At 49.3% G+C, this 25,031-nt stretch overlaps 1 protein-coding gene across 1 annotated transcript; it reads left to right on the top strand.

Annotated features, from left to right (window-relative positions):
• Nadk (NAD kinase) lies at positions 1-23,113 on the top strand. The gene is made up of 13 exons (XM_055615115.1): positions 1-242; positions 8,544-8,665; positions 8,916-9,119; positions 11,176-11,259; positions 16,421-16,550; positions 17,475-17,583; positions 17,694-17,779; positions 18,951-19,053; positions 19,550-19,689; positions 19,878-19,977; positions 20,056-20,213; positions 20,820-20,902; positions 21,432-23,113. The coding sequence occupies exons 2-13, from the start codon at positions 8,625-8,627 to the stop codon at positions 21,589-21,591; spliced, it is 1,398 nt and encodes a 465-aa protein (XP_055471090.1). The 5' UTR covers positions 1-242; positions 8,544-8,624; the 3' UTR covers positions 21,592-23,113.
• Positions 23,114-25,031: the final 1,918 nt, after the last annotated feature.

Raw genomic sequence — 25,031 nt, 5'->3', positions numbered from 1 at the left:
TTTGACCGCCGGCCTGGCTGCGGCTGCGCGCCTTCGCCACGTGCTCTGCGACGCATGCGTGCGGCCTGCGCTTGCGCATTGCCAGCCGCGGCGCAGCGCTGCTCGGTGCTGCCGGCCTCCGGACTGAGCGGCCATGGGGTGGCGGGCGGCTGGGTCGCTGAGGGCCAGGTAGCAGTAGGGCAGCAGGGACCGCTGGCTCGGCCCAGCATGTAGACGTCCACGCGGGCGCGCGGCAGCCGACGGTGAGTGCGGGATCCGGGGTCTCCCTCCGCCCGGCGGCACTTGCCGCCGGGAACCCGTGGAGGCCGGGTCACCGTGCCGGCCCTGCCCACCTGCCCGAGGCCGGACGCTGGTGGCTCTGACGCGCCTCCCTACGTCCGAATGTGGTGTGGGCTGCGACCGGGATGACGCGTGGTCTCGGGAACGAGCCTAGGGGACAGGTCTGAGGATCCGGCCCGGGAACGGGTCTGGAGGACGAGTGTGAAGTTCGGGTCGCGGGAGAAGCCAGGTAGGCCGCTGCTGTGTTCCTGGCCCTGGCTTGTTCAGCCGACCCGGCTTCATTGGTCCTCCTGGTACCTGAGTAAGCAGGAGAAGCCTTGGCATGTGAAACTTAGAGGCCAAAGCTAATGCAAAGTAGAGAATCTAGCGTTTTGTGAGGCAAACGGGGTGTGGAGTTTTTAAAAATACCATTTCTAAATTTGGTATCCAGTAGTTGCCAAAAAGTTCCAAAGTCCTGAAGAGGCCACGGAAGTTTTCCTAGACAGACCACTGGACTTGCGCTCTGGCACACAGGTTTCTCAACTGTGGGAATAGGGGTGCCCAGTGCAGTTCCAGGTTCTTCCTTCCCAGTTCTCCTCCCAAGCAATGGCTTTCTCCTGGCTTTGATTCTAAATAGCAAATTATTTTTCCTTTCTTGTTTGGGAACAGTCTTTGTTTCAGCTCAAAACTTATTCATTTGGCTTGGCTCTTGAGAAGAATGTTTTTCAAATTTATGTCCATTTATTTCATGTTTCACTGCTGGTTTTCACAAGCTTGGACGACACTACAAGCACCTCACTTTTCCCCCGCAGCATTGCTCTCCTGAGCGTTTAGTGACCTCCTGTTCCTTGGGATTTCTTGTAGCATATTTGTCCTCAGCAGTAACTTCACTATGAGTTTCATAGCCCCATCTCAGGCTCTGGGACAGCGACAGGTGCCAATATACAGTCTGACCAGGTAGCTTCTTTTACGGTGGCATTTCAAAATGTTTCTGCTTTTTCTTCCTGGGTGGCTTTATATCCTAAAGCAGTTGACAGGGCTGCTTCCCTCCTACCCGTTTTTTTTCTAGTGTGTCTTGTTTGCAGATCCAGCCCAGGTCCTCACACAAGTACTGTCCACTGAGCCACAATTCACCCAACACCCCTCCTTTTGGGTAGAAGTAGCTAACATAAAACATCAGTGCTCAGATTAAGTTACTAGTTTAGCACTCTAGGCTGCTCTTGGAGAATGGAGAGGAGCAAAGTGGCTTTCTTTTACTTTTTTAATGGAAGTACGCATGTACATGCTACTGCTCATGTGTGGAGGAGCTTTCAGAAGTGGGTTCCACAGCTGAAACTCAGGACCTCATGCTCGGCAGTAAGTGGCTTTATCTCCTGAGCCATCTCTGAGCCTTCATTTGGTTTTAGACAAAACCTCATATATCCCAAGCTGATTTCTAGTTCCCTGTGTAGCCCAGGATAACTCCAAACTTCTTGTCCTCCTTTGTGTAACTCTGCATGTTGGTTGTACAGGCATGTACCGACCATCTCTAGTTGGGCTTTCTCCTGTCGTGTTAGTGTGACTTGGGGCACGAAGCCCAAGGCTTTGTGTGTGCAAGCATGCTACCAACTGAGCTACATTTCCAGGCCTCAAGTGGTTTTACTCTTTTGTGTTTGTTGTCGGGGAGGGTTTGAGACAGGGTTTCTCTGTATTCCTGGTTGTCTTGGAAAGCAGCTGTAGACCAGGCTAGCCTCAAATTCAGAGATCCTCCTGCCTGGGCCTCCCAAGTGCTGGAATTAAAGGGGTTTGCTGCCTTCACCCAGCTCTTTGTTTTTAAAGACTTAATTTTATTTTGTATTTGTCTGTGTATGGGTGTGGTTATGTGCACATGAGTACAGGTGCTTTGGAGCTGGAGTTATGGGTGTTTGTAAGCTGTCTAATGTGGGTCCTGAGAAGGGAATTCAGGTACTCTGGAAGAGGAGCAAGTGTCTTTTAGCTGCTGAGTGGGAATGGGTTCATCTGCATTTATTACCTCAGATTTGCTTGTTTCCTGGTACAGCAGAGAGAGAGAAAGAGATATGTTCAAAAGCTTAGCACTGCCAGGAGGAGCCTACCAGGAAAAGGGCTGTTGCTGCAGGCTCCACTTTCTCGGCCTTGTTAGATCTGTTAACAGTTACCACATGGCTCTTTCCCTCCTGAAGGAGATGCCACTTTTCAACCCCAGGAAAACATGCTATTGTTTGTGATAGTTGTTTATCGTTTTCCATATATTCTGGTCTGTGGCTGCTGTACTCCTGCTGCATGGGAAGAAGTAAATTCATGAAAACAGATGTTTGGGTTAAGACGGGGTACCAGCAACACATGCCAGTGCCTCCACTGTGGAGTGGAGAGGGGTGGCGCTGCCTGACCACTTAGTTCTGGAGACCTGTCTTCCTGTCTGCACTGAGTTGGTAGAGCCTCCTCCAGGTCTGGGGAACTGTTCCCCCACCAGATGGGTTCTGTGAACCCATTCCTTAGAACTTTCCAGAATCAGCACACTTCCCTATGCCTCTGCTAGCCTGGGCATCATTTATGTGTAGAAATGAGGTAGGGTTAATATACTGTTGCTCTTTTAGAGGAAATGGGTTTGTTTCCTTGAGCACCTACAGTTGGAAACCCCAGTTCCAGAGGAGCCAACACCCTCTTCAGATCTCTGTGGGAACTGTATGCCCATAATAAATAAGTAAATTTTAGTCTGTTTGTTTTCTTTCTTTTTTAAGATTTTATTTATGCATTGAGTGCTCTATCTGCATGTACGTCTACCCACCAGAAGAGGACATCAGATTTCAGTATATAGGCTGTGAGCCACAATGTGGTTGCTGGGAATTGAACTCAGGACCTCTAGAAGAGCAGACAGTGCTTTTACCAGCTGAGCCATCTCTCCAGCCCTGTCTGTTTTCTTAAAGACTACAACAGTGAATTGGAACCTGAGAGCCGGATGGTAGCCACTCTGTCTCGCCTTGAGAAACTAATTAGCAATCCAATCTTAATGGGCACAAAGTCGGGTGATGTCCATGTTCTTGATCCTCTGCACTTTCATTCTGGCCGTGATACAGGGTCTTCGTTTCCTCCCCTGTGAAATAGCACCATAGTTCTAAAACCCACAGAATCTGTTTGCTTGGCAGGATGGTCTTGAACTCTGCCTCCTATATGTTTTGTTCACATCTGTCTCCAGCAAACACAAAGCCAGAGTCTGGGAGACCAAACAGTCTGTGTAGTCCAGCTTCTGGGACAAAGGTCAACTGTAGAATGTACCAGGGTCTGTGTAATCTAATGGCCAGGACAAGGCCCTGGCCACACTCTGTTAGTGATGCCCTCAGTCACTAACTTCAGAGGTGCCTATGGCATGTGATATGTGGTGTGCTTTCATCCCCACCTTGTCCTAGTCATCTGCCCTGTGGTGATGAGGTGAATTTGGGCTTTCACACTAGAGCAGAGCAGATCTGTGCTGCTGCCTACCACATCCAGAGCAGAGCCCAGGAAACCTTCAAATGCCAGTGTGGACACTTGCTCCCAACACATAGTTTTTTGGTGATAATTGGCATTTTGACAAACCGCCCACTCTGTTCAGTAATGACCTAACAAGGCACTGTATGGAAGGCCAGCACAGGGCACAGAAACTCCCACAGGCCATGGTCAGGACCAGGCAGCTACTCTTCTAGTTTTTAAAATTTGTTTACCTGTTGTTGTTTTTTTTTTTTTTTTTTTTTTTTTTTTGTATAGGGATGGGTTCAGATGTACATATTATGTCTGTGGAGGTCAAAGGAGTTGATTTTCTCTTCCATAGTGTGGGTTCGAGGGATGGAGCCCAGACCCTCACACTTGAATGTGGATGTTCGAGAGTGGGTTAAACCCATGGAGGCATCTGGGAATGGAGAGAAAATGAGCTATATAGTGAGGCCCTGTCTCAAAAGAAGAAAAACTGTTAGTATATGTATGTGTTTTCATTTTCTTAGCAGTGTCATATAAAAGGTAAAGTGAGTGTGGCCATGTAAGCCTGTTGTCCTCGTTACTCAGGAGGACAAGAGAAAGACTGCCAGGGTTGATCCCTGGACTCCAGAGGCAGGCCAGGCAGAACAGACAGGGTTACACAGAGAAAACTTGTCTCCAAAAAAGAATACACACACAAACACAAACACACTCGATAGGTTGGGAGTACAGTTCAGTGGTAGAGTACTTCCATAGCAAGTGTAAGGCCCTAGGTTTAATCCCTAACAACACAGATCAGAAGATCTTAAAGGTCATGATTTATTTTTCTAACACTTTTTGTTTTGTTTTGAGACAGGGTTTCTCTGTGTAGCCCCGGCTGTCCTGAATCTCACTCTGTAGACCAGGCTGGCCTTGAACTTACAGAGATCCACTTGCCTCTGCCTCCTGAGCACTGGGATAAAAGGTGTGTGCCTCCTCACCCAGCTTTCCTAACAGTTCTAAAACATAGTTTGATCCTACACATTTGTAATCTATTTTGAGTTAATATTTGTGATAAGAGGAAATAGTTCAGTTTTCAGACTTTTTTCACTGGCTATCCATCTGTTTAACACTACTTGAAGGTTCTCTCTTTGTTGAACCACCTCAGCACCTTTGTCAAGACCCTGTGGCTAGGCTAGGGTGTAGCTCAGAGGGTAGCATGCACTCAAAACAACACACAAAGATGTTTCTGGACAATTTGTTCTGTTGTTTGATACTGGAGTTGAGCATAGAGCTGCTGCTGGGCCTCAGCCTTTTTAGACTTTGAGACAGTTTTTGTTGCTCGGGTAGTACTTGAACCTGTCATTGTCCTCCTTCTGTCTCTCAAGCAGCTAGGACTCCAGATCTATGCCACCAGCCCCAGCTGTCTATGTCTTTGGTTTCATTGCTGTATAGACCTAGCTGGCCTCAAATTTGCAGTGGCCTTCTTCTGCCTCTGCCTCTGCCTCTCAAATCCTTATTCTGATTTATTTGATTTAAGTAAGTGGGACATAGAAATTGTCTTGTTTTAAAAAAAAAAAAGTAAATAGCTAATTAAAGCTCCTCTGGTGATTATAAACTGTAGTCAGGGTAAGAATCATAGCTTATTTCCTCACGGGCCTTAGAATGGGCTCCATAGGCTTACCCATAGTAGATTTTTCTTCTGCTTTCCTTGCCATGGTCACACATGTCTTAGTTATTTGTGCTACTGTAACAGCATCACAGACTGGGTGGTTTGAAGTGATTTACTGGAGACTGAAATCAACTCACTGATGGAGAACTCTTCCCTAGCACCCTGTGCTACTCAAACTGGGCAGGTCTGAAGGTGGAGGGAGCTCTCTGATAGCTCTTCAAAGGGCACTAATGAGCTGGCCGGTGGGCAGAAAAGGGCAGAGTTCTAGGACAGCCAGGGCTATTACGGGGAGAAACCCTGTGTTGGCAGCAGGGAGGCACTAATGAACCTCAGGGCCCCACCCTGTGACTCAAATCCTCCGAGGCCCTTCTCCAGATACAGTCACAGTGGTAGTTAAAGCTTCATGATAAGCTCAAGCATGTTGATTGGCCTGGAAGTGCAGGACTGTTACCCAATCTACTTTGGAGGCTGAGGCAGAAAGATCACAAGTTCAAGGCCTGTGTGGGTAACTGTCTCAAAAAATAAAACAGCTTGGTTATATAGCTCAGTGGTAAAGTGAGGGGTGTCATACAGGGAAGCAAACCACGTGAAGAGTTAAAAATGAAAACCTGACACAGATTGACGTCCTTCAGGGAGTCTACAAACAGGTGGTTTATTCCCAAATGTTATTTAAGCCCAATATAATTTGGAAATAGTTTCCTGGTGTGGTACAATCCCCCAGTGCACAAGGAAGCAGAATTATATCAAACTCAACTCAGGATAGTGTCATTTCTTCCCAGAATATGGGTTCTAAAGATAGCCTGCCTATAACTAGCTTAAGGGCCTGAGGATCTGGCCATACAGATAGTGTGGAGGCCATTTGTGCTATTAGCCATCGCTGGTCCTGTTTGTAGGAACTCGATATAGCCTGGCCTAGCAGATAAAACATCACCAGCTGTTAATCACTTCCAATTCTCAGCCTTCTGGATAGAATAACAGGTTTTTCATCTTTCCTATTGGAAGGAGAATTTTGTGTGCTTACCATTCCTGGTTTCTCTGGAGTTCTGTGGATGCCGTACTCCCAACATAGAGTACTTGCTTAGCATGATTGAGGCCTTGGTTCAGTCCCATGACTGCTAGGGAGTTTGGGGGCCGTTTCGACCACAGCACTATTTCATCTGGGATTTACACTAACTTACTTCCCCTCCCCAACCCTGCAGACAGGATTTCTCTATGTAGACCAGGCTGGCCTCTAACTCAAGAGATTTTCTTATCTCTCCCCACCCCCCTTCCCTAGCACTGGATCAAAGGTATTCAAATTAGTAGGTGGGGAAAGGGAAGGAGCTAGAGAGTTTAGTGTAGGGGGTGGGGTGAGTAGTGCTGAGAGGAGGCATAGGTACTAAGACTTGACTCAGGTTTCTTTGGGAACTGACAAAAGTGAGTTCTAGGACAGCCTGAACTATAGAATGAAGACCTTGTCTCAAAAGAGAAAAAGGGGTCAAGAGTGCTCATTGCTCTTGCAGAGGACCCAGGTTTGATTCCTGGCACCCACACGGTGGCTCACAACCATCTATAACTCCAGTTCCAGGGGATTCAATGCCCTGTTTCTGACTTCGGTGAGTCTTAGGCACACACATGGTATACATACATAGAGGCAAAACATATACGCATAAAATAAGTCATAAAGAAAAAAGGCATTTTAAGAACACCTGGATAGGTTCTCAGTGCAGCAGCATGGGGGGACACTTACAACCCTAGTGCACAGGGGAGTCTTAGGGTCATCAGCTGGGACAGCCTGAGACCTACCTCAGAAAAAAACCCCTTCCCCCCCCCAAAAAAATAAAGTGTTACTAGTGTGTCCTGGTTAGCATCAACTTGACTCAGCCCAGTTTCAGATGTAGGAGGGACCAGTCCATTGTGGGTGATCCATAGGTACCACTAGGTGGTTAAGGAGCCAGCTGAGCACTAGAGCAAGCCAGTGAGCATCTTTCCGCCATGGTTTCTACAGGTTCTTACCATGACTGCCTTCAGTGATGGACTGTGACCTGGGTGGTCAAGTAAATCTGTTCCTCTCAACTTGCTTTTGATCAGTGTTTTATCATAGCAGCAGACAAGAAACTAGTTTATTATAGTTTCTCTTCAGACTCTGCTCCTTTTGTATTTTTTCCTTTGTTTTTTGATTTGTTTTGTTTTTGAGACAAATAAAATGTAGCCCTAGCTGAACTGCAGTTCACGGAGATCTCCATGTCTCTGCTATTCTTGTTCATTTGTTTGTTTGTTTGTTTTTATTGAGACAGGATCTCCATTTTGAAGTTCTGGCTGTTCTGGATTCTCTGTGTAGACCAAGGTGACCTCAAACTCAGTGATCCACCTGCCTCCTGGGATCATGGGCTTTCATCACCGTGCCTAGCCTTCTTTGTTATTTTGTTTTAAAGACAGGAGTCTAACTGTAGCCCTGGATGGCCTGGAACTAACAGATCTGATTGTCACTATCTCCCAAGAGATGGTATTAAAGACTTGTGTTCCCTCACCTGACTTCTTTGTTTCTTCATATACCAATTCCAAGACTTCTGCTCATTTTATTCCATTTCCGGCTTTATTAGTTCACTACTATTGATCTTCAAAAACACCAGCTCAGTTCTAGGGAACTAGATAAATTGTTTACCTCATTTCACTACCTGGGTACTTCCCATGTTAGCTTTGGGCTTTGATCTCATGTTATTGAGCCATGGTCAGAACTGTGTATCTTCATTTGGGATCTGAAGTTTGTCTTGAGGATTATTACAATTCAATTCTGATGGCTTTCGTTGGTACTAGACTGAGCTCATATACTTTGTGGGTATACACCCCAATGTATACCTGTCTTTCTTCAACTGTTAGGGGATTACCATATGGTACTGTTGTCCACACCACAACTTTACACTTTGGCCATGCTTTGTGGGGCTCTCTGTAAACCCTTCCAGGGACCCTTTTATCTGGCTTACGATGGAAATGCTGCAACTCTGTGTTGGTTATTCTGTCCTTCCTCTCCCATCTTTAGATTAGTTCAGAAACACCAGAGAGGAGTGAGGGTGAATCTAGGTTATAGCTAGAATATGCTAGGCCCTGGGTTCAGTCTGTAGCACTGAAGAAAACAACAGCAGGAAGGATTCTGAGTTCTTAAATATCTCTAGGGTGAAAGTAGCCTTTTTTTTTTTTTTTTTTAAAGAACTCTGGAAAATGAAAACCTGGCAGTTTTTTTCCTGTTGCATGTGACTTTTCTTAGAGAGTCTGTTTTTACTTCATCCAGATGGAAACAGCAGTGACAAAGGATCCCAGCCAAGTCCAGCAGTGAGTTTATTGAGTTACTTACAGCAGCCTGGGTGCCTCAGGCAGCCATGTCCCTGGAGTCTTCCTGGGAAGGGAGAGGCCTCAAGAATCTTGCTCATCCTTCCGCAGGGCCTGTCATGAGGGTCCTGTGAGAGCTTTGTGTAGATGACCATGGTTCAGATAATCAGTCATCTTCACCATTCCCCTTGTGCACTGAATGCTTGCTGTTGCCACTCATGTATGTTGATTTTCTCTATCTTATCAAATTAAGGCATTGGTGTTTTTCTCATTCAACTCTGGAAATGGAACAAGAAAAGATGAACGTGAGTAAAGAGCTGAGTCCTGACTCAGCCTCATACCACTGCTCAGCATGCCATGGGGATGAGACCTGGAGCTACAGCCACCCCATCCGGGGCCGGGCCAAGTCTCGGAGCCTGTCAGCCTCACCTGCCCTGGGCAGCACCAAGGAGTTCAGGTAGGACAGGAATGCTCCCCTTTCCTCTCATTCCATGGTCAGCCATGTTAAGATCCTTATAGAAGACACAGCCTGTATCAGTGTAGATCACCATTGCTTAGTGTGAGGTTTGCCCATAGGGTGGGGCTGGGCACTGACCAAGTGGTGCTGACCGTAGCAGAGGGATTAGACACTGTCCACGAGACTTGTACTGGACACTTGTTACTAACTGGCATGTATATATAGGCCACACCATGTTTTCCTTTCTGCCTCAGCACGGAATCACCCAGCGGGAGCCATGATGAATTGAGGTTAAGCTGAAAGGAAAGCATGGTTGTGCTTAGTGGTGCACAGGTGCTGCTGTAACCTAGGGCTCTCTGCTCCTCATACGCACACTGGACGTAGGGTTTCATGTGCAGGCTGTAAGGCACCGCCTTCCTCTGCTGCTTCACAAAGCCTCGAGGGAAGGTCATGTGACATCAGGAGGTGTTCTACCTCCTGGTGACAATAACTATGTTAAGTTTTAGATGGAAGCTTGCCAGAGACTGGCACTGGCTCCAGAACAAGGTGACGCCTGTGAAATGTGAAAGCAGGCTCTCTGGTGAGCGGGCTCTCCAATAAGGAGCCACCTTAAAAGTACCCAGTCTTCTCCATGAGCTAGAGAGAGCTCACATTGCTACCACTTGGCAGTAGAGAGCTCAGGGCTGCTGCAGGTTCGTAGAAAGTTCTCTCTGTGAGAGATGGCTTCAGCAGAAGCCAGGTGGCCAGCACCTTTGCCCTGGGTACACAGCTGATCACAGCGTGGCTTCTGTGCCCCACCAACTTTGGACAGAATTGCTTTAGTTTCTGGTTTCTGCCGGGATATTGGACCTTTGAGAGTGGCCATGGGTCAGAGCAGCTTCTGTAGCTGGTGGCTGATGTCTTGGGGCAGTGTGGGTAACAAGCAAGTTTGCCCGTGCAACCCACCCTTCAACGAGGACAGAGGGCGTGCCAGTGCTTGCTGTCTTGTCTTCTGCAAGCCCTGAATTCCTTGCCTAGTAGCCTTTAAGTTACTCTAGAAGTTGCTGTTTGTGGTGTTCTGTATAACTTTTAAAGGCTTGCAAATAACCCAGGTTTGGTGTAACCGTAGCACCTAAAAGGCAGAAACAGAAAGATCACAAGTTTAAAGCCAGTCTGGACCATGTAGGGAGGCTCTGTTTTAAAGAAAGAAAAGGAGAAAAGTTTTATGTAAAACTCTAGTACTTGTTTAGTCCAGAAAGGCCTGCAACAACCAGAGGACTTCTCTTCAGTGGTCAGCTGGCCAGGTTCCATGACCCTGGACACCCCTGCTCCCCAGAGGCAGGGCAGTCTTTCATCTGCGTCATCAGATTTGGAAGAAGTTGTGGATTTGGAGACAGGCAGCTGAGGCGGAAAGCAACTTCAAAAGGCTACTCTTGCCAACTCAGTGTCGTTCTCTTTGGGCTAAGAAGGGATAGTGAAACTCCTCGAGACCTGAGTGTATGCCCCAGAGTGAACACATGCTGTCTTGGTCTTTGACCTCAACGCTCAGAAGCATAGGCAGAGAGCCCTGACTGCTGCTGTCCCTGGCCAGGGTGTGGATCTCCAGCTGGCTGAGTCACTTCAGGGGGCAGGCTGGGTTGCTCAATTATGTTACAGACACATGTGCTCCAGAGCAAATATTTCTGCTAGAATGTTCATCTAGATTATTTAGGGTGGTGCCAAGTTCTGACTCCCGATTATAGCCCACAGACCTGCTGAGAGGTGCTGCCTTGGGTCCTGGGTTCATGCCAGCCCAGTGTTTTGCTGGCTCCTACTAGGCTTGTGCCTCCTCTGACTTGGGATCAGTGTCCACGGGAGCCTGCTCAGGTCAGCTTTCGTGCCTCCTTCCTGCCACAGGGGACCTGGGCAGCAGTGAGCTCTGGCATAGCATCCCAGGCCAGGGCATGATCTTCTGGACCTGCCATGTTATGGATGATGGAGCAAATGCCATTTGGGTTCCTTGGTGTCTGACAGGGCCATGTCTGTTTTGCAGCCTGTCCTCTCCTACTTTAACGCCAATTCCCACTGTGCTCCACAGGAGGACCCGCTCTCTCCATGGGCCGTGCCCAGTGACCACATTTGGACCAAAGGCCTGCGTGCTCCAGAACCCCCAGACCATCATGTGAGTTTACCAGAGTTGGGGGGAAGAGTGTTCCTTGGGAATGTTATGGGGTTGCTCTGTGCAGGGTTCGGAGTTGTTTAAAGCAAGTCGGGCAGGTGTCTTTGAGAACCCTTCTATGCATAGTAGACTGTGAAGATGCTCAGCTGCTCCTCTCTCCTATGGCATGCACAGGCAGAGGGCAACTTTCCATGTTGGTAGTCTGGCACTCAGTTTGAGGCAGGAGGATCTCCAGTTCTGAGCCAGCTTGAGCTGTTAGTAAGATGTCAGCCTACGCCAGAGTCAGACCCTGTCTGAAAAGCAGAAACAAATAAGCAAACCAGGGAGAAAGAGAAAAGCAATGGAGAGCTGAGGACTGTAGCCACATGGCTGCCAGGTTTCTTGACTGTGTCCATTTTGCACTGGTTGAATGGGATCGGTGTGGTTGTTCAGTTTTCTGTTTCTTTTTTTAAAGATTTATGTATGTGAGCTCTGTATGTATGTATGCCTGTATGACAGAAGAGAACATCAGGCAGAATTGGGCACCAGGTCTCATTATAGATGGTTGGGAGCCACCATGTAGTTGCTGGGAGTTGAACTCAGGACCTCTGGACAAGCAGCCAGTGCTCCTAACCACTGACCCATCTCTCCAGCCCTAGTTTTCTGTTTCTAATGGTGAGAATTCCAGTCTAACAGTGGCTTCTCTTTTAATTGTTACAGGAGTAGAAACATGAATTCTTTGTTTTTCAACCTGATTTTAGTTGCTTAAAAGATGCTTTTTCTTGTTTGTGTGTATGTCTGAAGGATGGGTTTGCCATGCTAGAGGTGGACCCAGGCCTTGCACATGGTGGGCGTGCACGCTTCCACTGAACCAGATCTGTCCAGTGAGCTCTTTCCAACCCTGTGCCTGGCCAGGACAGTGCCCTGGACTGGAAGCTCCGAGCCTCACAAAAGAGCAATTTTTTTTTTTGGTGGGGGGAGGTTTTTGGTATTTCAGGCAGGGTTTCTCTGTATAGCTTGGCTGTCCTGGACTCACTTTGTAGACCAGGCTGGCCTCGAACTCACTGCCTCCCAAGCACTGGGATGCATGTGCCACCATGCCTGGCCAAGAGCAAATGTATTGCACTGTGTTCTGCATAGTGTCCAGCTGTTTTGTTACGGGGAGGGGGGGATCCCTCAAGTGCTTTGTGTTTTAAAAAATTAGAATCTTAGCCAGGTGGTAGTGGCTTATGCTTTTAATCCCAGCACTTGGGAGGCAGAGGCAGGGGGATCTCTGAATTTCAGGTCAGCCTGGTCTACAGAGCAAGTTCCAGGATAGCCAGAGAAACCCTGTCTCAAAAAAAAAAAAAATCAAAATTAGGATGTGAGGGCCAGTGATGGCTCAGTAAGTAAAGGTGCTTGCTGCCAAGCCTGACAACCTGAGTTCAAGCTCTAAAGCTCACTTGTTAAAGGGAAACATTGTCCTTTGACTTCCACGCTCTCACCGTGATAGACGCACACGTGCGCATGCACTGAGTAAGTAAGTGCTTGGAATTTTATGAGAATTTCATTTCATCCCCTTCGTTTGTTTTGTTTTTTTGCTTTTCTTTGGCTCTCACTGACCCCCTCCAGAGACCTTTGTTATTTGTGCATCCAGAATCTGTTCCAAGTTCTCCCTTTTCTTCAAAGTCAGTTGTGTGAAAGGCCAACATAACTGTGGCCGTCTGGGAAGTGTGCTTGGACTGGTTAGTAAAAAGATTAGCCTGAGTGCGTAATATGGAGACACCTCGCTTCTGCTCGCTCTTAGACAAGTGCTGTAGATACAGTGGGGTGGGGCCAGGATGGCCCTGATTTCAGCCTCACAACACATGTGCCTGTGCAGTGCACCTCTCCCTTCTGGTCTGCAATAGTGACCTGGGCCAAAGCTGTGCCCCATTTCTGAATGTTGTAGTCCTTGATACAGTTGGTCATGTTGTGGTGACTCCCAGACATAAGATTAGTTTATTGCTGCTTCATAACTGCCAATGTTATAAACTATAGTGGAAATATGTGATACGCAGGGTATCTGATATGCAACCCCCAAAGCATTTGCAACCTAGAGATTGAACCATCGCTCTTAAGCTTTGTCTTAGAGATGAAGGTATCATTGCTTGTTCTGCCACCTCCAGGCCATCCAAGGAACTGCTTTGAAACTTGAGCCTGCTAGCTGCAGGGTTGGTGTAAATCCCAGGCATGACCCTGTTCTTACACCCTTAGTGCCGGGGGTGCTGGTATTAGTGCTGTGTGTTCACAGAGCAGAACAGTGAGTCACTGCTGCTGTTACACGTATGTCCCTGGAGGCCGGTTCCTACTTGTTGTGTCCTCACCTTTCCATACATCCAGCAATTATAATTACAGCAACACCAAGGAGTCTCCTGACGTCCATTGTGGCCTCAGGGTCTGTCTTCCATGTGGCCCACCCAGGCTCCCCAACACCCAGAGTTCTTGGCACTCCCTTGCTTCCTGCCCATGGTCTGGTGCCCATGTTTGCTTACCACCTCCCAGTGTCCTAGTGGACTCCTGTTTGCCCAACCACCAGCTCCTTGCAGCCCCTTCCTGCACACTCTAACCCTTGCCACTTACTTAAAGCCTCTTCAACAGCCAGTTTTTGCTTGTGTGTATAATTTATATATGTGCCTTGTGTTTACTTTTATCGTATGTATGCAGCTTCTTGTGGAGGACAGAAGAGGGTTTTGGAGCCTCTGGAACTGGAGTTACGGGCAGCTGTACTCCCAGATATGGGTGCTCTCTAGGAGCAGTATGCACCCCCCTTTTGTTGCTGTTTTTTCCTTCCAAGACACTGTTTCTCTATGTAGCCCTAGCTGTCCTAGACCTCACTTTGTAGATCAGTCTAGCCTCAAACTCAGATTCAGCTGTCTCTGTCCCCCAGTGCTGGATTAAAAGCATGGACCCCACACTGGGGGAGCAGTATGCACTCTTAACTGCTGGGCTATCTCTCTAGCCCCCACAGCCAGTTTTACTTAGATATCAGCTATTTAGGCCAGGACACAAACTGGCCTCCAAGCCATTCTTTGGTGTTGGGAAGTCCAAGTAGGGGGCCTTAGGGCTGGGGTTAGTTTCTAGCTTTTTCTGCTCTGCCTGGGACCATTTGCTCTGGGCTCTGGAGTATAGAGTTCTGTCCCCGGTGTCACTGGATAGCTCTACATGTCAGTGTAGGAACACGTAGTACCCATGTTACAAGAATGAGGGCTTCATACAGTTCCCAGATATTCTGAAGCTGGCATAGAGGACTTACCATGAGGAATTTTCATTTCCTTATTAGTCTGAGACTTTTCTTTGAGGCTGTATTTTTCTTACAGGGATCTATGAGGCTGTCAGCCTCTGTTAGTTATATGGTACAGTGGACATTCATCCCTGGCTGGCATAGCAGATCACTCAGAGCTGGTTCTGGCAGGCCATGGGCCTGTCAGCTCCACATGGCACCCGAAGCCCAGACTGCTTGGGATGGCCAGCATTCCCCTTTAGATGACACAACAGGAAGTTGAACTGGTTTGTGGTCACAGGGAGGGCTTGGCATCTTGGCCTTTATATAATAACACTAGTGGCACATGCTTAGCCCTGCTGAGCTTTGGGGCTGAAAGAATCATGGGCTGGGTCTGCCTGGAACAACCATGACACACACTTGGCCAGGGTAGGCTACAGGGCGGAGGGTGGGGCTTGGAACTCTGGTGGAGCCGAGCTCCGTGATCCACCCGTATTCTCTGGAGCCCAGAACCTGGCAAGTGCAGGGGGTGAGCTTTCACCTGTAGCCCTTTCACCTGCAGGTGGCTGAAACCTCCTTCCCGTGGGCGGGCTCTGCCACTGCCAAGCTCGAAGCTCTCCACTCGGCCTGGACACTGAGGCCTGCTGAGGGCCTGCGAGTCAGGTGGTCCTGGCCCATTTTGCTCATGTTTTTGTTTGTTTGTTTTTTGTTTTGTTTTATTTTGTTTTCATTTTTAAGGTAGATGATTAGGCAGAAGGGTGGTGTAGTCAGAAGGGAGTCTACATTTTGTTTATTTGATTTTCATAGTTTAGAGAACACTTTAAAGAACCTTGACAAGTCTTTTATATTTTGCTTCTAGTTTTGAGGACACAAAAACAGAATCACAGTGTAATATGCAGCTAGGAACATGGTGGCCAGGCAGGGCTGTGTGTGTCAGCTAGTGAGGTAGCACTGGGATGCTGGGGAGATGTCTGCAGGCCCCTAGAAGGTGGACACCGCCTCAGGAGTAGTGAGTGCTACAGGCAGGCGGCGAGGCTCAGACAGGCAGCTATGAGCAGCCCCTTCCCTCCCAGAAATCCCAGGAACAGGTGAGTGCTTTGACCAGGGTTCCATGGTCATTTTGTGACCTCTGTTTGTAGTAGTTTCTGTCATAATTTTGAAGGTTGGTCGTGGGTTCTCATAGACTGCCAGAACATTGAGCTATTACGTAATTGGGAAAATTGTGTTGAGCAGGGAAAATGGTACTTCAGAAACTTAAGAGTCGCTGGGTCAAGTAGAGAACAGGTCATGCCTTTAAACTTAGCACTCAGGAGGTAAGTCTCTATTTGAGGCCTGGTCTACATAAAGTTCTAAGCCATCCAAGGCCACATAATGAGAACCTACCTCAAAAAACTAATAATAATAAATGAGAGTCAGCTAAGTTTATCCAGTGGCATAGAGAGTGAGGCCACACACTTTATGTACATCAAAGGAAACACAAGTCCTGAAGGGTCCTGAGACTGGGCAGAGTCCTCAAACTGGCTTTTCTGGGTTCTGTGAGGAGCAGGTAGCCTGTGTGGGCTGATAGATAGCCTAAGCTTTCCCTCTTTTGCTCCATGCCATCTCTGTTCCCACCAGGAAGTGTAAGTAAGGAAATAAACATGTATGTGATCTGGCCCATGACGGTGATTACAAGTACAGCAAAGCAGGGTGCTGAAGGAGCTATGGCCACAGCTGTGTGGACAGTGGCTGGGCAGGGTGGGTCTTCAGGGTCTACCAGCTGTTGTGTTCTGGTTCTTGGCTGCAGGATAGATGGCGACCATCCCTGGCAGGGACTGTTGTGTACTCCATGTACACAAGCTGGCGATGCATTTTTATTTGTTTCTGGTTTATGGCTGTTTATATTTTTCCAAATTCCACAAGAAAAAGATGACTGCTGGTATGCGCTCTCTCCTCTTTCCAAAGGCACATCCAGGACCCTGCAAGCCAGCGGTTGACATGGAACAAGTCTCCCAAGAGTGTGCTCGTCATCAAGAAGATCCGAGACACCAGCCTCCTACAGCCCTTCAAAGAGCTCTGCATGTACCTCATGGAGGTAAGGCAAGCAGGGCCTGGCCTGTGCTCTGGGGTGATGCAGCCCTACTCAGGAGTTGGGAAGAGACTCGTCCAGGGTAGCAGAACCAAAGTGTCTGAATTATTCTACAAAAGCACTCACTGGCCTACTGTGCTGGAGGAACTGCAGCTGGCGAGAGCCCTGCGCTGTGTCTCACGGTCATGAGGAGCCTGCCCCATGGCGGTGCCCCACTTCGAAGATAGCAGCAGTGCTAGCTCTCCTGACCTCACACCCTCCAAATATGCTACCTCCTAAGTCCTGTTGCAGCAGTTAGCCCTCACCCAAGGCCCTTTCATGTTGCCAGTAACACAGCTCCCCAGTTTGGGTAAGTTCCAAGAAAAAAGAGATTTGTTTTAGCTAGTGATTCTGGAGGTGCAAAGCCCAGGTGCCATATCTGATGGTGGCCATCTCCCCTACAGAGCCACCGGCATAGGACAGCATATGGCGGGAGATAGTGTGACCTTAAATATCTGTGCAAACATCCTGTAAAGCCATACGAACACAGTGGTGTGGCTCTCCTCGGTGGCTTTCCTCCTACTCAACCCCCACACCCCGAGGTTCCACCTGTGGACATAAAGACTTAAGTTGCCTTCCTCTTGACACCTCAAAATCATGCTACCCTTCAGGACCTGACTTTGGGGACTCCCTCAAATCACATCTGAACCATGGTCTGATTCTGGAGCCACCGTTTGAAAAGAGGCCTCTATGATGCCCTGAGCCACAGAGTTTCTGGCTGCTTAGTGACGAAGTTAGGAGGATAGAAATGACTTGCTAGCCAAGAAGACATCTTTTCACCCCTGTCCCGAAGTTTTCCCATGCTGGAAAAGCCAGTATGACCTGGACTGGACTGGACTGGCGAGGGCCTAATGGGCTGTGTGGGGCCTCCCATGCATTCTTTGCTTCCAGGAAAACAACATGATCGTGTATGTGGAAAAGAAAGTGCTGGAAGACCCTGCTATAGTGGGTGATGAAAACTTTGGACCAGTGAAGAAGAAGTTCTGCACTTTCCGTGAAGGTGTGCTGTCGTGAGCTCTCTCAGCTGGCATCAGCACTCTGCTCTTGTTGGTATCTGCACACTTGGGCTTTGTGTGACAGCAGTTCTCAAGCTTTGTGTCTGTCTTCTAGATTATGATGACATTTCTAACCAGATAGACTTCATCATATGCCTTGGAGGAGATGGCACCCTGCTGTATGCCTCCTCACTTTTCCAGGTGAGGCTATGTTTTGGGGTGCTGAGGTGTTATCCGTACAATGTGAGGAGTGCAAGTCCCCAGCTCTTCATCACACAGCTCCACCCTGAAGGCCACAGGCCCTTAATGTCCCGACTTAAAGCAGTATATCTCAGCCTGTGGGCCGCAAACAGGAGTCAGGGGGACCATCACAAAGCACAGATATTTACATTACAACTTATAACAGGAACAGAATTACAGTTATGAAGTAGCAACGAAATGGTTTGATGGTTGGAGGTCACCACAACATGAGGAACTGTGTTAAAGGTCTGCAGTGTGAGGAAGGTTGAGAGCCAGCGCCCAAGAGACGGCAACTTTTTTGTCAGCTGTTAGCAATAGAGCAGGTTTGCAGATAATGCAAGTGACTGGTCTCCTGGGGTAAGGTAAGAAGAGGTGATTGGTCACACTGTCAGTATCAGGGCTGGCTGAGGAGGGAGAGGAGTGCGGGGAGACTCCCTGAAGGTGGCCACACACCACACGATCTGGGAGAGACCTGGCACTGCAGAACTAGGCTAGAAGCCAAAGCCCCAGGCAGGTAAGGGCAGCAAGGGGACACTGGAGCCTTTCTGGTCGCACCCTCAGCAAGGTAGAACCAAGCTCGTGGTGTGCTAGAAAGAGTAGGTGTGGCAGCCTGCAGGGAGTGGGCTGGTAGGATGCCGGGGTAGAGCTCATCTAGCTGTGTGAAGCTGGGGGCGGGAGGCTGGGCTTCTCCTGGCAAGATGTCATCCCCACTTTGCTGCAGAGATTTCTGTCCAAGGATTTACTTTGAACCTTGGTTTTTGTTCACTCCCACTTGTATTTAGATGGGGCCTAAACCATCTCCACCTTTCCTCTTCCATCCCCCAGGTCTCTGCCAAGTCTGCCTATCTTCTAGTCTTACGGCATGGCCTCCACAGTCATAGCCCTGTATCTGGTGCTGGCCAGATCTTTCCTGGGTGGCCAGTGAACTGTCTGGTCCTGTTTTTGTTTCGTTTGGCCCTTCCCACCCATTTCTCACTGCTCTGGGAGATGGCACCACCCTGCCCTGCTCTGGCTCTGCCACCTCTTGCCTGGCTCACGCACGCCCACCCACCCAGCCCCAAGATCTGCAGCTATTGACACTTTGGTGGTTCCTGGGTAGCCCGGCGATGCCACCTGGTCTCCTCACCCACAGGGCAGTGTGCCTCCTGTTATGGCCTTCCACCTCGGATCCTTGGGCTTCCTGACCCCCTTCAACTTCGAGAACTTCCAGTCCCAAGTGAATCAGGTGATAGAGGGTAAGTTAGAATGTTGTCAGTCTCACAAAACAGCTCAGAGTTTCTCTCCTACCTGATCAGGGTTTTGTTACTACTGAGGAGTATTCTTGTTCTTCAATTTTATGCAAGTATGTCTATGTACCTCATGTATACCTGGTGCCCACGGAGGAGTGGAATCCGCTGGGGCTGGGGTTGCAGAAGCTTGTTACCCATCATACGGAAACTAGGAATTGAGACTAGGTCTTATTTAAAAGCAGCCAATGCTCTTAATCACAAAGCCATGATTCCAGCTCCCTTGGGTTTGTTTGTTTATATTTTTTATTTAATGATGCAGTTTCAAGATTTGGGGATTTCTAAATTTCAAATGTTTCAAACACTCCTTATAAAAGTGGGAAGTCCTGCAGTGCTTTGGCTGCTGAGGGTGACTGAAGGTCACCAACTAAGGGCAGAAAGGGAAGGGTCCCAGCTTCCTTAGAGGTGGCTCCCGCCTCCCTGAGCTGGATCCTACTGACCCCAGGGAATGCCGCTGTTATCCTGAGGAGCCGGCTGAAGGTCAGGGTGGTGAAAGAGCCCAGAGACAAGAAGACAGCCGTCCACAACGGCCTCAGCGAAAATGGCCTGGACACAGAGGGCGGAAAGCAGGCCATGCAGTACCAGGTCTGTGGAGAAGTCCTCAGCTACCTAACTTCACCTCCCAAGAAGGGGACCAGGGTAGGGTGAACTTGGGCTGGAATCCCTGACACCAGGATGAGAAACTTCTGGTGAGCGTTCAGGACTTATGGTAGCAACACTAGCCATGACCTTACCCGCTGAGTGCAGAGCCATGGCCTTGCCATCTCTTCCAGGTCTTAAATGAAGTAGTGATCGACAGAGGCCCCTCCTCGTATCTGTCCAACGTGGATGTCTACCTGGATGGGCACCTAATCACCACTGTGCAGGGTGACGGTAAGGCCCACATTGCACCTGGGGACCCAGGAACCCCACAAGGGCCCAAGAGTGACGCCTACACCCTGTCCCTGCCAGGAGTGATCGTGTCCACCCCGACGGGCAGCACAGCATATGCAGCTGCAGCTGGGGCCTCCATGGTCCACCCCAACGTGCCGGCCATCATGGTTACACCCATCTGCCCCCACTCGCTGTCATTCCGGCCCATCGTGGTCCCTGCAGGGGTCGAGCTGAAGGTCAGAGCAGTCCCTCTATCTCCTCTGGTCTGTGAGTCTTTTGACCCTAGGCCAGCAGAAAGCAGTTGTCGCTACTTAGCACTGGCCACCTCCACAGGTCTACTCTTCCAGTCCTCTTACATGTGAGCCCTACCTGTCAGGAGCCAGCTGAGGTCAGGGTGGTGAAAGAGCCCAGAGACAGAAGGACAGAAGGGCTTTGCAACTGTCCATGGTCTCTAATGGCACAGAGAGTGGGCCAGTCCTCCATGCAGGGCTCTCAGTTGCAAGAGGTGGGGATGGTCCCTTTGAGAGGGGATGGTATAAGGGTCTGCATGTGAGAAAAGACCCCTGGTTGGTGTCTTCCACAAAGCCTCTGACCTGGTCTGGCTGACTTCCTAGGGCCCAGCCTCAGCCTCATTTTTCTCTAACCTCCATCACGGGCCACTCAGGCTAGACTGGTATTAAGTATAAGCTGTAGTGACCATATCAGTGGGAGGTAGTCACTGTTCTTAGAACAGCAAAATCAGGCTGAAGCTGTGTCGTGCGGGAATTCTGGAGGGCCCACAGGGGCCTGGGACACACCCTTCCTGCCTGGAGCCCACTTTTGTTCTTGCTCCACCCCTTTAGATTATGCTGTCACCGGAAGCCAGGAATACTGCTTGGGTATCTTTTGATGGACGGAAGAGGCAGGAAATCCGCCATGGAGACAGGTGTGGGGCTGCAAGGCTGGGGCGTGGGCTGACCTTGTCTTCCATCAAGTGGAATTAATCACTAGTGGGTGGCCTACTAAAAAGCATAGTCATGTACAGATGCACACAGACACACGACTGGTCTCAGCCTAGGTCTGGGGTGAGTCACTTTCCAGCAATGCTGTGGTGCTGCCTATGACCTGCAGTACCTAAAGGTGAAAGCAAGGTCCACTGCCAGCTGCATGAGGTGTGCTGCCCAGCCGCTAAGTGTGGCATACCCCAGGACCTTGGATGGGCCCGCAGAGCTGCTTATGTTTTTGCCTGGTCATTCACAATTGCCCACTCTGCCTCACCTCGGGAGAAATTGCCCAGACCCCTGGGAGTCAGAGCCTGTGTCTGTCTGTGTGCGTCTCTCAGGATCCAGGTGCAAAGTGGCTGCTTGCATTTGGACACAGTGAGGCCTCGGGAGAAGTGCTTGGGCCTAGGGAGATCAGTTTGTTACTTGAAAGGCACCTAGCTTACCCAGATATATTTCTCTTTCCCATCAAAGCATCAGCATCACGACCTCCTGCTACCCGCTGCCCTCCATCTGTGTGTGTGACCCTGTGAGTGACTGGTTTGAGAGCCTTGCCCAGTGTCTGCACTGGAATGTTCGAAAGAAGCAAGCTCACTTCCCAGAGGATGAGGACCAGGATGAGGAGGACAGCTAGACCACACTTCCCAGCTTCCAAACGGACCAGGCCCTCAAGCCGTTGGGGGCCTTCTTTCTCTTGCTCTCCTGCTGGCCTTCTGGCTGACCTGGCCTTGACATACCACGTGGCTGTCCAGGCATCTATGTCCTGCCTGCCTTCCTGGGAGAGCTTGGGTCTGCCTTTTGCAGAACAGATCAGCTTTTTAATGTTTTTAAACCTTTTACATTTCTAAAGAAGCAAAATGAGAACTGGGCAGGGTGTCCTTCATCTCTCCCACGGGCCCCCGGAGACCCCAGGTCAGAAATTCCCATAAATCAGTCTGTTGAAATTCTGAAGGGGTCAGAATGAATTGATCTTCCTTTTGATATTGAAATAAATGTCTCAGCCAGAAATCTTCCTTTAACTGCAGTGCTTTTCCCCAAGGCCTGTACCTTTGCCCCTGTAACTCTTGGGGTCACCTGGCAGCTTTGCTATGGGTTGGCAAGGCAAGCTTGCTTCTTGTGTTTCTGGAGATGGCTAGGTGCCTCTGAGTGTGGCCCAACACCTCTGACTCTTCCGGAGCAGGCAGAGGCAACACCTGGCACAGCCATCCAGCAACCTGACATTCCTCACACAGCAGGGCAGCAGCTCCTGGGACATTCTGAACCCTGTGTACACTTCTTAGAGGTTATTTTAAACTTTCTGAAGTGATTATGTACATATTTTCTTGTACACACTTTGTGAAGATTTGGAGGGGACTGCCTGTTGTTCAGTGTTTACATTGTGTCCAGCCCGTGCAGAAAATGCAGGACAGGGCTCTGTGCTTCCACTCTTCCCTTATATACACAGTGGCCACAGGGGATTTGAGACCATCTCACCATTGACATCAGGCCTACGGTCCTGCTCTCCTTCCACAAGAGTCTTAGGTTTGCAACAGAGCAGCAGCCATGTGGAGCCCTGTGTGCCATGTATGTGTGTAACACATGGGTGCCACGCAGGGCCCGGAGCCTTTGTGGAGTCAGTGGTCAGACAAGGCACCTCAGTTAGATTACCCGCTTTCAGTTTTATCTTCACCTCTTACTGCGGCCGGAGTAGGAAGGGGGGACTGCCCAGCCTTTCACTGCTTCTGTCTCATGCTGCTATAGAAGGTTTGCTGGCTGCTATAGAGCTGGCCACACTGAGCTTTCTTTCTACCTGTTAAAGCCAGCACTGGGCCCTTGTTGACACACCTCAGCATTGGTGGCGTCCTAATGGTCCTAATGGCGTCACGTGCTGTTAAGCCATGGTGGCTCATCCCCAAGGCTAGGCTGTTCACCTGTGACGACCACAGCAGAAGTGGTCCAGAGGAGAGCAGGCTCTGGAGCATGGGTCACACATCACAAAGCAAGTGTTGACAAGTCTAGAAGCAGCTGCCACCAGATTGATGTAGAACACATGGAGTTTTCACGTAAATTCTTAATGTTTCTTATTGTTAATATCTTAAAAATTTGTTAATTGTTAATGAAGGCCTTATTACTATTTTCAGATTCTTTCCATAAATAAACTTGTTTTTAAAAACTGAGTTAAGAAGCAGCTTTCTTTTGGCTGAAGTCCAGGGTGTCCAGCATGGTGTCCAGAGCTCACCCTAATCTGCAGGAGAGACCCTTGCCCTCTCTGATAGCACCATGCTACCTTAAGAGTCGTCGGGAAGCCAGGCAGTGGTGATGCACGCCTTTGATCCCAACACGCGGGAGACAGGCAGGCAGATCTCTGTGAGTTTGTGGGCAGCGTGGTCTACGGAGTGAGTTCGAGGACAGCCAGGGATACACAGAGAAACCCTGTCTCAAAAAGCCAAAAAAAAAAAAAAAAAAAAAAAAATTTGAGGACACAGGCACCTCTGCCAAGATGTCACATGTAGTGCCCAAAGCTGGGATAGAAAGGCAACGACCAAGGCAAAAAGACCATGGCCATGCAGCTCCCTCCCAGGGGTAGTGTCCTCAGTCAGACTCTACTGTCATCAGAAAAAGCTTTGAGACCAAAGTGGAAGTGAGTCCCAGAGTCCCAGTGCTGCGAGGGGGTGAGGAAAGCCACCAGCGCCTCACCTACCATCCATCCAAGTACCTGGTCCAGGTCGTAAGTAGCTGTGAGTCAGGCAAATCTCGAGCAGCCTGGCAGCTGCCACTGGCACACCTGTGCTGCCTGTGTCAAGAGCCTGCTACATATGTACACAAACTAGAAAGGGCAGCAGGACCCTGGCCCTGCCTGGGTACCAGCACAGTATTTAAGGCAAACACGGCCCTGGGCTTCGCCAAGAGCCAGCTGGTGGCCCTTGGACACCCACCATGTAGGTCAGCCCAGGCCCACGTTGCTTGTTAGGACCATGGCAGTGTCAAGACTCACAGACTCACTACTGGGGAGATCCATGTACCTTTCACCTGCATGTCACTCTGTTGAGTGCATACCCTTAGGGTGCTAATCACAGATTAACTCCGAAGGATTCAGGAAGCCACTGCCATAGCAAGAATGGCTGTTTGCTGGGTCATGCCCAGTACCTGGGGCTCCTAGCCAGGTGCCAGCATTGCTGAGCCCAAAGCTGCTCCTGTGTGACAGCCCCACCCGGAACCAGTAACTCTGCCTCCTTGTTCAGAGCCTTCATCCCTTCCATGGCCTAAAGGACATTTTAAGGCTGGGAGTCAGACCCCTCACTGCCCAAAGGCTCCGCCAGAGAGGGTGGCTCCCTGGGAGTAATAGAACCTGCTCCCAGGCCATCCATACTCTTGGCAAAGGCTGTTAACCTTGCCTGGTCTACAAAGTGAATTCCAGGAGAGCCAGGACTATTACACAAAGAATCCAGTCACAAAACACACACACACACACACACACACACACACACAAAGATATGGAGAATTCAGAGAAATAAAGACAGATACATAGAGATAAATGGTGACAGGGGAAGGTTCAGACAGAGACCAAGAGATAGGAAGACAGACTCAGAGACACAAAGTTACAGAAAAGATGTGAAGACACAAACAGGGCAGTGTGTGAAGAGACACATGGAGGGAGATGGAGACTGTGGGTGTGAATGTTGTTGAATGTCACCCCGAGCGTTGTGGTTGACAGTTAACTCCTTTGTGGCGGATGAGGAGGGTACAAACATGCTGATCCTAAGTTCAGAAGTAGCACCTTGCCAGGCATGGTGGCACGTGCATGCCTTAAATCTCAGTACTCGGGCAGAGGCAGGAGGACCTCTGGGAGTTTGAAACTAGCCTGATCTATACAGGGAACTCCAGGACAACCAGGAGTACGTATAGAGACCCAGTCTCAGAGAAGAGGTTGGGATCTCTCCTCTGCCCCCCTTCCCCTCTCTCCCCAAAGTGCTTCAGATATTTTTCATTTGGCCCCTTAACTATGAGCCTAAGCAAATGGTTTCCTTTCCACCTTTGCTACACTTTCTACCTTGCGTGTGCACAGCGGAGCGCTGGCCACAACACATGCGCGCA

This window comes from Psammomys obesus, unplaced genomic scaffold (genome assembly GCF_907164565.1).
Source record: "Psammomys obesus unplaced genomic scaffold, mPsaObe1.curated_primary_1811, whole genome shotgun sequence".
NCBI classification, from domain to species: domain Eukaryota; kingdom Metazoa; phylum Chordata; class Mammalia; order Rodentia; family Muridae; genus Psammomys; species Psammomys obesus.
This window is presented reverse-complemented; position numbering and strand designations above follow the sequence as displayed.